The following is an 11,715-nucleotide window of genomic DNA, read 5'->3' as shown; positions in this document are numbered from 1 at the left end:
CGACGTTTTTGAGTGATAATGGGGCCCTGGGGAAGCGGGTAGAAGGGTCCTTCTACATTGTACTTTGTATTTATTTGATTTCAACGATGCATTAATTTAAAATCTTCCACGTTGTACCCTTATACGTTTAAAAATTCCATTACTTTTTAAACAAACTAAGATTTTTCTATGTTATAATCAACCTTATGTTTGTTGTTAACCCAACATTAATGTAGAAAATTCGTGATTTTTTAAAAATATAATGGAACTTGTTACCATCGGGTTGGCATCAAGGATAAAAAAAAATAACTTTGCAACTACAATTGTACCATGTGTAAAATTTAAAATGTTTGGGTGCAATTGTACAATGTGTTGTCTTGGTCTAATGGAAAGGATTCCACCTTTCAACCAAAAGGTTGGGGGTTCAATCCTCACTATAGGCACTTTAAGGGAGGGTTCCCCTTATCACCCCCCCACTCTCAAAGTGTCTAGCCTACTGACCCGGGCAAGTTGACCCGTACAGGGTTCCGACCCTATAGGACTATTCATCTTACCTTGCCCAAAAAAAAAGTAAAAAAAAAATGTACGGCGTATAAATCAATGAACTACCATAGAAATAAGAGTTGACAAGTGTTTTGGTTTAAGATCGAAGATGTGATTGGCACAAATTAACAAGCTGGAGAGCAATGATAGCTGTAAAAGGCAAGCCAACTTCTCTCCTACCCTGTCGTGCTCCTTAAGGCTTCCTTCCATTTCTGATTTCTCCTTAATATTTTAGCCCTTTACTTACTTTTAGTAGTATGTTTTATATGAACATCAAGAGTAAGAGTGTAGGTGACCCTTTACTGTCCAATCCTCAACCAATCTTCCACATCAAGCACCCTTCTTTCAAGATAACTCCAAGATTTACTATCACTCTTTCAGATCATCCTTTCCCTTTTTTTAGTTTGTTTTAGACAATATACTGCATATCACAAATGGGCATGTCAGAAATATATGGTTGGCCAGACAGACTTATTTGCGTCCCTCGCCTAATGATCTGAGTATGGGTTGATCGCAATTTAGATAGTGGCACTAGTAGAAAAAACCCCTGTTGCAGCCCCCTTGTTGCAGCGTACATGTATAAATACGCTTCAACAACCAGTCGGTCAACGCGGGTCAAACCCTTTAAAGGGTTATCGCAGCGTACATTTTAGTTGTTCGCAGCAAATGTGTTTGTTGCAGCGTACAAAATAAAAGCCCGCAGCAACAACCCGACTTTGTTGCAGCGTACATGTTATTGCCCGCTGCAACAAGTCCGCGTTTCAAAAAAATTTACTTTCCTATGCAACAAACCGCGCTCAAACGAGCGGGCTCAAACGTACGTTGTTCTTTCTCTGCTCCAAGATTTTTCCCTTAAACAAATATCCAAACAAACCGTCGAACTCAGCCGTCGAACTCAGCCCTGCGTCGCCGTCGAACTCAGCCCTACGTCGCCGTCGAACCCAAGCGTTGCTCAGCCCTGCGTCGCTGTCTTCGCCGGTGTGTGGTGTTCTAGCCTCATCTCCCCCATCCCGTTCAATTCTCGCGCGGCCTGTCACTGAAAGGTTATATTCTTGGTCGGCCGGGGGTTCAGCATTTCCCCGTCGCGTCGTGGTTCCGGTGGTTGCTCGGCGTCGTGGTTCCGGTGGTTTTGCTATGGTGTGTTCAATTTTTATTTTCGTTTTTTATTTTCGTTTTCAGATTAGGGTTCAATTTTAGTTTTTGATTTTCGTTTTGATTATTGTTTTTGATTTTCGTTTTTGATTTTCGTTTTGATTTTCGTTTTGATTTTCGTTTTTGATTTTTGTTTTGATTTTCGTTTTGATTTTCGTTTTGATTTTCGTTTAAGGGAAAAAGCTCTGAGCTTCTTAGTGTAATCCTTTTCTCTATCCTTCAATTTAATTACCATTATGTTTTATTATTAGGTTTAATTTAGGGTATTCCTAATATGATCGATTTCTGCTTCTATTTTTATAAATTTGCTTCAATTCATCATGTTGAATCGCATGTTTGACGCTCTAATTAAGCTAAAATCCATCTTGCTAATAATTTATGGTCTGTAAATATGACTATATTGGTTATTTGGGGATTACCCTTGAACATTTGTTTGCAATAGATGTTAGATGACCCTTTTTCTTGTTTTTTTTTTTTGGGATTAACCTAGAATTTTGTTTGTTTTGTCATAAACTATGCTCATTATGCAACATTAATCTGGAGACAAATGGGTTTTGTGAATACCAATTAGCTCACATTAGCTTTCGTTGTGTTTTCAATTGCATTCCGTTACTCTGTAGATTAATTGGTGTCAAGCTTCAAGCTTATGAAGTGATTTTTTAGCAGAAAACCTAAGGAATGTCATTGTGTAATTTTACGGTGTTGGTTGGTTGATTTCTTGTGGGTTTTTTGTACTTGTTCTACAATTGATTTGACGTTTTTAGGTTCCAAAGGCTCAGGTTTTTGAGAGGTTTGAGCTTGGGAATGGATATTTGGAGAATAATTTATGAGAGATTAAGAAAACAACAATCACCCTTCTAGCACGGTTCTGTGGTGAATAATAGGGTGAAAGGAGGCAGGTGCCATGTGTTATTTTATTCTTCTAGCCTTTGTTTTCAGGAAATAAACCACCAGGAGTTCAGGTCTAATCTCAGGCCTTAAGGAACATTTTGATATGTCGGTGATCAATGTATTTTACTCCGTACTTGTTACCTTTTTGTAATGTTCTTCGTAGGATATCTGTGTTTTTCTGTAATGTTCTTCGTGATAGCAGTTGTTCTCATAGAGTGATAAATACTGATAAAGATGCGAGTGTCCAGTTTCTTGCTTTATTCAGCATATCAGCTTCCTCTCCAACTTTTTTTCTTGTTCATACAAAAAGGGATAGCAGAAGTGAAATTGTATATGCATGCTCATTTGGCTGGTTTCTTGAATCAACACATTGCTGTATGTTGATGCAGGTCCAAGACGAGCTTGTTTCTTCCATTAAAGATGCAGCGGAAGGACTTTTTCACCTAAAACGTGCCCGGCTGTTACGTGAAGTTGATTCAGCTGTGCAGGACTCTATATATTCCCATAAAGACGCTGCGGTCGAGCTTATAAATCCAGCAAAGTTGGGTGGTTCCCAACTTCCGTGCGAAGACTTAGAGGTAGAACCATTAGATTCTACTAATGTTGAGGCAGAAATATTGGGAGACCCAAGTTATTTTATTGGATCAAAATGTAGATTCCGCCACACCGATGGGCGTTGGTATAATGGTCAAATTGTTCAGTTGGATGGTTCTTCTTCCGCCAGAGTTTCTTTCCTCAATCCAACGTCAGAGAAGATGATGGTGAGTTCCTTGTAATCTAAAGCTGGCCCCTGTTGTTATACTCCCCACCACCACAACATTATAGTTACTCAATACTTTGTAGGTCTGTATTTGTTGTTTTGTACTTGCTTGTCTTATTATAGCTATATATAGGTAATGGCAGAGTATTTAAATAAGATGCCTTGTAGGAGGTGCTGTCATTCTTTGGCAAGATGGTTTTTATCTGTTTGTTCTTCCTCGAAGTGGAAGGAAACCCTATCTGTGGTTTGAAACTTAAAGTAGTATTATTGTTCTGCTTTAGCAAAATGTAGACCCCTGAGTTCAAGCTAGTGGGGATAGGGCAGAAGCAATGTCATTATCATTCGAGTGACAGATCGAAGGAGACTGATCATAAGGTTAGAAGTTGTTCACTCTTCTCTTTTCATGCTATTTGACATCTTGTAGCTTCATTTTTGTAACATCTTTAAAGATTTATTATTATAGACTCTACGAAGGCTTGCTCAGAACTGTGAGGCAGCAAGGAAAAGCCGGTTGAGGAAAAAAGTAAGACATCTAATTTTGTTTCTTGCATGTACTTTGGTGTTGGTTAATTATTTAATTTGTTTTCTCATTTAATTAATTAATGGAATTAGCTGAAGAAGGATTCCATGTGGGGAAAAAATAAGTCATAAAGCTAATATGAAAATCGGCTAAGTTTCTACTTGTTTTTATTTTTTGGTCTTTAACATGCTCTTGTATTATCTTTCTTTTTCTTTCCCTCCCTTTTTCTTTTTTGGAAATAGGCATAGGTTGTTCTTGGATTTGGGTGGAAATAGGCATATGATTAGTTGTAACTTTCCAAGACTCAATCCAATCTATTTATGTACATTTGAGACTTGTTTGGCTATATAGGTCATATTTAGGCTAAAATGACATTTTCGCTCCCAACTTTGAACTAATGAACCTAAGAACTCATTTCAAACTTACTACATGATTTATATGATTAGCTTTAACTTTCCAAGACTCAATCCAATCTATTTATGCACATTTGAGACTTGTTTGGCCATTATAGGTCATAATTAGGCTAAAATGACATTTTTCGCTCCCAACTTTGAACTAACGAACCTAATGACTCATTTTATTCTTATTACATGATTAATATGCATAATATTAACTTTATAAAACTCATTCTAATCTATGTATGCACATTTGAGACTTTGGTCGTTATAGGTCATAGTTAGGCTAAAATAAGTCATTTTCGCTCCCAATTCATAACTAGATAACCTAAGGATTCATTTCAAACTTATTACATGATTAATATGATTAGTTTTAAATTTCCAACACTCGTTCCAATCTATCTCTGCACATTCGAGACTTCTTTTTCCGTTATAGGTCATATATAGGCTAAAATGTCACTAACGAACCTAAGGACTCATTTTAAACTTACTAAATGTTTTATATGCTTAGTTTTGACTTTCTAGAACTCATTCCAATCCATTTACGCATATTTAAGGCTCATTGTGTCGTTATAGGTCATATTTAGGCTAAAGTGCCATTTTCGCTCCCAACTTTGAACTTAAGAACCTAATGACTCATTTTAAACTTATTATATGATTAATATGTTTAGTTTTAAGTTTCTAAGACTTATTCTAATCTGTTTATGCACATTTAATGCTTGTTTGATAGTTATAGGTCATATTTAGGCTAAAATGAGGCATTTTCGCTCCTAACTTTAAAATAAAGAACCTAAGCACTCATTTTAAACTTAATACATGTTTAATATGCATAATTTTAACTTTATAAGACTCGTTCCAATCTATTTATGCACCTTTAAGGCTCATTAGGTCGTTGTAGGTCATATTTAGGCTAAAATGACATTTTCGCTCCCAACTTTGAACTTAAGAACCTAATGACTCATTTTAAACTTATTATATGATTAATATGCTTAGTTTTAAGTTTCTAAGACTTATTCTAATTTGTTTATGCACATTTAATGCTTGTTTGATAGTTATAGGTCATATTTAGGCTAAAATGAGGCATTTTCGCTCCTAACTTTGAACTAAAGAACCTAAGGACTCATTTTAAACTTATTACATGATTAATATGCTTAGTTTTAAGTTTCTAAGACTTATTCTAATCTATTTATGCACATTTAATGTTTGTTTTATCGTTATAGGTCATATTTAGGCTAAAATGAGGCATTTGCGCTCCTAACTTTGAACTAAAGAACCTAAGGACTCATTTTAAACTTATTACATGATTAATATGCTTAGTTTTAAGTTTCTAAGACTTATTCTAACTACTTATACACATTTAAGGCTTGTTTGGTCGTTATCGGACATATTTAGGCTAAAATAACATTTTCGCTCCAAACTTTGAACTAAAGAACCTAAGGACTCATTTTAAACTTACTAAATGTTTTATATTCTTAGTTTTGACTTTCTAGAACTCATTCCAATCCATTTATGCATATTTAAGGCTCATTGTGTAGTTATAGGTCATATTTAGGCTAAAGTGCCATTTTCGCTCCCAACTTTGAACTTAAGAACCTAATGACTCATTTTAAACTTATTATATGATTAATATGCTTAGTTTTAAGTTTCTAAGACTTATTCTAATCTGTTTATGCACATTTAATGCTTGTTTGATAGTTATAGGTCATATTTAGGCTAAAATGAGGCATTTTCGCTCCTAACTTTAAAATAAAGAACCTAAGCACTCATTTTAAACTTAATACATGTTTAATATGCATAATTATAACTTTATAAGACTCGTTCCAATCTATTTATGCACCTTTAAGGCTCATTAGGTCGTTGTAGGTCATATTTAGGCTAAAATGACATTTTCGCTCCCAACTATGAACCAAAGAACCTAAGGACTCATTTTAAACTTACTAAATGTTTTATATGCTTAGTTTTGACTTTCTAGAACTCATTCCAATCCATTTACGCATATTTAAGGCTCATTGTGTCGTTATAGGTCATATTTAGGCTAAAGTGCCATTTTCGCTCCCAACTTTGAACTTAAGAACCTAATGACTCATTTTAAACTTATTATATGATTAATATGTTTAGTTTTAAGTTTCTAAGACTTATTCTAATCTGTTTATGCACATTTAATGCTTGTTTGATAGTTATAGGTCATATTTAGGCTAAAATGAGGCATTTTCGCTCATAACTTTAAAATAAAGAACATAAGCACTCATTTTTAACTTAATACATGTTTAATATGCATAATTATAACTTTATAAGACTCGTTCCAATCTATTTATGCACCTTTAAGGCTCATTAGGTCGTTGTAGGTCATATTTAGGCTAAAATGACATTTTCGCTCCCAACTATGAACCAAAGAACCTAAGGACTCATTTTAAACTTACTAAATGTTTTATATGCTTATTTTTAACTTTCTAGTACTCATTCCAATCCATTTATGCACATTTAAGGCTCATTGTGTCGTTATAGGTCATATTTAGGCTAAAATGACATTTTCGCTCCCAACTTTGAACTTAAGAACCTAATGACTCATTTTAAACTTATTATATGATAAATATGCTTAGTTTAAGTTTCTAAGACTTATTCTAATATGTTTATGCACATTTAATGCTTGTTTGATAGTTATAGGTCATATTTAGGCTAAAATGAGGCATTTTCGCTCCTAACTTTAAAATAAAGAACCTAAGCACGCATTTTAAACTTAATACATGTTTAATATGCATAATTTTAACTTTATAAGACTCGTTCCATTCCATTTATGCATATTTAAGGCTCATTGTGTCGTTTTAGGTCATATTTAGGCTAAAATGACATTTTCGCTCCCAACTTTGAACTTAAGAACCTAAGGACTCATTTTTAAATTATTATATGATTAATAAGCTTAGTTTTGAGTTTCTAGCACTTATTCTAATCTACTTATACCCATTTAATGCTTGTTTGATCGTTATAGGTCATATCTAGGCTAAAATAAGGCATTTTCGCTCCCAACTTTAAAATAAAGAACCTAAGGACTCATTTAAAACTTATTACATGTTTAATATGCATAATTTTAACGATCTAAGACTCGTTCCAATCTATTTATGCACCTATAGACTCATTGGGTCGTTATAGGTCATATTTAGGCTAAAATGACATTTTCGCTCCCAACTTTGAACTAAAGAACCTAAGGACTCATTTTAGACTATTAGGACATTGTCATTAGTTTCTTGAATGTTAAAATGTGATATTTAATTTGTATTTAATCTAATGTTTAATTTAAATTTCTGTTTTTGTAAAGGTCTACACTCCGAGGATTGCGCCTTATGCGAGGAATTTGATGTGGTTCGTGAGCAATGGGCTAAGTTTTTTACCAACAAGTATTTATTATTGGCTTTAGCGCGCTTGATCGAGTTGGTTTAGTTGTTATAGAATAAATTTTATATTAAAATGTATGTTTATGTTGAAATTGGAACATATATTTAAATGTAATATGTGCACTTTGGTTTTGGGATATATAGTATACAAAACTCCAGTTGTTGTTTTTATATTTGTTATACAGGTTGCGTTATTCTATTATTGTTTTGACAGGTTTCTATATTTAGTGCAAGGCACTCTAGGTATCCCTAAACAAAATTAGAATTTTCCCGCCAAAAGTGCTTTTTTGCAGCGTACATATATGTTGTACGCTGCAACAAGGGAAAAAAATTTCGCAAAAATTCAGACTTGTTGCAGCGTACAAATAAATGTACGCTGCAAAAAATTGAGTAATTCAGACTTGTTGCAGCGTACAAATAAATGTACGCTGCAAAAAGTTGGGTCTGTTGCAGCGGGCTTTTATATGTACGCTGCAACAAGTCCAAAATTTTGCCAATTTTTTGGCACTTGTTGCAGCGTACATCTAAAAGCCCGCTGCAACAAATCACTTTTTGCAGCGAACATGTACGCTGCAACAAGTTCAGACTTGTTGCAGGCCCCCCAGTTGCAGCATACGATGTACGCTGCAACAGGGGTCTAAAAGCCCGCTGCAATAAGGGTTTTTTCTACTAGTGTGGACGACAAGGGTGATCAATGAGCATGGTGCAGCCAAAAAACACATTTTAATGTTTACGTAAACAGACGTTAGCACGTTAGCTTATGTTAAAAGAACACGAGTATGTTATTAAAAAATTAATAAAAGAACCCCCTTACCATTCCCCCACTCTCAAGTCTTTATCCCACTACCCCGAACATGGTTGACCCGTGTGGGGTTCCGGCCCAGTAGAACACTTAATCTTATCTTATAAATTGCTTAGGAACTTCAAATTCCCTATGTAATTGTAGGGTGATGATAAAGGTCGTAAGTTGCGACAATATTTAGTTGTCGCAATCTTACGTGTCGGAGTTTAATTGGTACATATAGGCGTCACGTAAATTATGCGTCATCAGAATATTTTTATTATCAATGCAATATTTTTACTATGAAAATATGTAAATAAGGTAATTGATATAAAGAAGGAAAAAAATCGAATATTGAAATTTTCTTACCTTTTTTGAAACATGTACAATAGGTTATATAAGTTAAATATTTTAGTTTTCAATTTAAATCACGACACATAAACATTTCATATCATCATTGTGACACGGCTTAAAGGTCGTATGTTGCGACCTTTATCATTTTCGATAATCGTATGCATATAAAAAATGTATAAAGTAGTAAATTACATATATAGCTGTTACATGAATTTGCCGATTCACCAACTTAAGAAAATAGCAATCTTACCAAAGGAGGTCCATACATCCCAATATACCAACGTTTAAAGCCATGGATTTTAAGTGAGCTAGGTAAAAACTTTACTGCAACTAATCATTTCAGAGATGGTCTTTTTGTAACGAAAGTAGACAAATTTCAAAACAAAGGAAAGCATACTGGGACCTCCAGACTACAAACTGTCTCTAACAAAAAGGTTAGGAATTTCTTACTTTCACTAGTTTTCAGTAACAAAGTCACATTGGATCATGGTTGGTTCACCGACACCCAAATAAAAACAATAACTATAAAAATATATTGTTTTTGTCAAATTTTCTTGGCTTTATAACTTGAAAGTTGTTTGATTTTGCTAATTTGTAAATTAAAGGGTGGGCCGTGGGCAATTTAGTCATTTAATATAATATATTATAGATTATACACTACTCCATATGTTGTAAATTAAGATATACATATACGGTCATTGCCTTAAAAGCCAAACAGCAAAATAAAGAAGCAAGCTAAGCTATAAAGTTGTATATTCTGAGGATCAAGGAATTCGGTAATATATAATGACAACACCGAAACAGCAGCAGCAACAACAAGAAGCAGCTACACAACAAGTGTTGATGAAGACGAAAAGTTCAGGAACAATGAGTTTCATGGGAAGTCCTACGACTGAGGACAAGGATGAAGATATGTCGAGGTCTGTGTTATCTGCGTTTCAAGCCAAAGAAGAAGAGATCGAGAAGAAGAAGATGGAGGTTAAGGCACGCGTTCAGCTTTACTTAGGCCGTGTTGAGGAGGAAACTAAGCGCCTTGCTGATATTCGCGAGGTAATTTTTTTCATTTTCATTTTCATTTTCATTTTCATTTTCATTTGTAATTTTTTAATTATTAATTCTTCTCATTTTAAGAGATCTTCACTTAATCTATATCGGGTTTTTAATCAGCTAGGTCGGGTTTGGGTTGGATGGAAATTTGATTTTATTGGGTCTGGTTGGGTGGGTTTTGTGTCGGTCAATCTCAATTTTCGAGCTTTGAAGGAGTACCGATTTTGAATTTTGAATTTTGAATTTTGAATTCGTACCTTAAAATTATAGGAACTTGAAGCTTTAGATGACCCAAAGAGGAAGGAGGTTGCATATGTTCGAAAGAGGATTGATACAATCAACAAGGAGCTTAGGCCACTTGGATTTACATGCCAGAAGAAGGTAAATTCTGATATTTTTTTCATTAATTTTTAATTTCGTTTTTACAAACATGTTTTGAAACATCTTGTTAATTGTAATATTGTGCTAAGTACTCCACACATTATCAATTTCAAAAAACAAAATAAAATGCATATGCATTCTTTCAACATAGATCTGATATTTTGTTGTAGGGTGAGAAAGATTAATTAGTTTATGTTGTTTGTTTAGTCAGATAAAAGTTGGATTATTTAAAGATTCACCATAACATTTTTTGAAATGGTTCGTGGAATAATTGTCTATGTTTTCTCACTATATATTCCGTAGTAGACATATGGTTGTCGTTTAGATGGAAGATCAGTCGGAAATATCATATTTTCTACCCACAAGTATCAAATTAACCTCTTATCTTATCATCGATTCGACGGACGTGTATTTAAATGTTGTTACGTAAATGTAATAGCTAGATCTTGAGTATAGAATAGATGATTATGTTTATCATTTGATCTTTATTAGGAACGTGAGTACAAAGAAGCCCTTGAAGCCTTCAATGAGAAAAGCAAGGAAAAATCTCAATGTGTTGCCAAATTAATGGAGGTAGCAAAACAAATTATGACTACTTTATTTTTGGTGGATAATTACATCATCATAAATTTCATTTATTGTATTATAAATAATTTATAATTATAGTTTATTAATTATTAATATTGTTACTTGACAGTTGGTGAGTGAAAGTGAGACGTTGAGGTTCAAGAAGCTGGAGGAGCTGAGCAAACACATTGAATCTCTTAAATGATTTATTTATTTATTTCTAATTCACTATCATTAACTGCCTCATGATCATTAGCACCTTTTTTTTTTTTTTCCTTTTTCTTTTTTGGGGTGTGCTTCACTAAATTTGATTTGCTTGATTTTATGTATTTGTCATTTTTTTTGTTTATTTAGAATTTGTAATTGATATTATTGACAAGTTCTCCAAAATTTGGAGAGAGAGAGAAAGAAGAAGAAGAAAACAACTATACTCTAGTTGGGGGAAGGTCGAAACGAGGGAGTTTGATTTGTTAGCTTGACATTATAGAGAAGTTTGTTTAATGTAGACATTGGTTTTTCGATTAATCATGTTTCTGAAAAGAAATTGATACCTTCCTACTCTGTATTGTATAGTAGGAGGGTTAACCTGGATATTGGAGTGTTCAAATGTGAATAACGTGTATTATAAGTACGGATTAATATTTCTGTTGAGATTTGAGAGATATTTTAAACAAATTTGTGTATTATGGAATTACTTGTGTTGCGTATTTTGAGTTAGTTAATTAAGGTCGAGGCTTCATTTTATAAATAAGATTTTTCTATCTAAGCCCTCGTAAGAAACTAAAGACATTGCCATCCTCACGTGTACAACCTTATTTAAGATGGACTACATTAAAATTAAAAGATTGGAACTTGGAAGTGAGGAGGACGATCTAGTTTATTCCAAAGTCTATCGTGGTAGAATGAATGAAACACCAAGAAGTGAAGAGCTTCATATACTTGCATCTCTTCTGTCT

At 33.8% G+C, this 11,715-nt stretch overlaps 1 protein-coding gene and 1 long non-coding RNA gene across 3 annotated transcripts; both read left to right on the top strand.

Moving 5' to 3' along the window:
* The first annotated feature begins 1,049 nt into the window (after positions 1 to 1,049).
* On the top strand, positions 1,050 to 7,802 carry LOC130464234 (uncharacterized). Its single transcript, XR_008924604.1, has 5 exons — positions 1,050 to 1,659; positions 2,955 to 3,326; positions 3,607 to 3,700; positions 3,789 to 3,848; positions 7,554 to 7,802. It is a non-coding gene; the product is annotated as an uncharacterized lncRNA (long non-coding RNA).
* A 1,268-nt stretch (positions 7,803 to 9,070) lies between these two features.
* Positions 9,071 to 11,450, top strand: LOC110785835 (uncharacterized). Of its 2 annotated transcripts, XM_021990345.2 has the most exons (5): positions 9,071 to 9,198; positions 9,475 to 9,814; positions 10,082 to 10,192; positions 10,685 to 10,765; positions 10,890 to 11,450. In XM_021990345.2, exons 2-5 carry the CDS (start codon positions 9,551 to 9,553, stop codon positions 10,962 to 10,964), a joined length of 531 nt encoding a protein of 176 aa, XP_021846037.1. In that variant the 5' UTR covers positions 9,071 to 9,198; positions 9,475 to 9,550; the 3' UTR covers positions 10,965 to 11,450. The 2 variants fall into 2 exon arrangements, with proteins under 2 accessions (XP_021846037.1, XP_021846036.1); XM_021990344.2 differs by lacking the exon at positions 9,071 to 9,198 and having other exon boundaries at positions 9,260 to 9,814.
* The last annotated feature ends 265 nt before the right edge of the window (positions 11,451 to 11,715 follow it).

Source organism: Spinacia oleracea, chromosome 6, assembly GCF_020520425.1.
Source record: "Spinacia oleracea cultivar Varoflay chromosome 6, BTI_SOV_V1, whole genome shotgun sequence".
In the NCBI taxonomy this organism is placed as follows: domain Eukaryota; kingdom Viridiplantae; phylum Streptophyta; class Magnoliopsida; order Caryophyllales; family Amaranthaceae; genus Spinacia; species Spinacia oleracea.
This window is presented reverse-complemented; position numbering and strand designations above follow the sequence as displayed.

Bases quoted from the DNA above. Each gene is read 5' to 3' on its own strand.
- LOC110785835 (XM_021990345.2), top strand. From the start codon at position 9,551: ATGACAACACCGAAACAGCAGCAGCAACAACAAGAAGCAGCTACACAA. The intron at 10,193-10,684 runs GTAAATTCTGAT...GATCTTTATTAG, and splicing joins GATTTACATGCCAGAAGAAG to GAACGTGAGTACAAAGAAGC. The intron at 10,766-10,889 runs GTAGCAAAACAA...GTTACTTGACAG, and splicing joins GTGTTGCCAAATTAATGGAG to TTGGTGAGTGAAAGTGAGAC.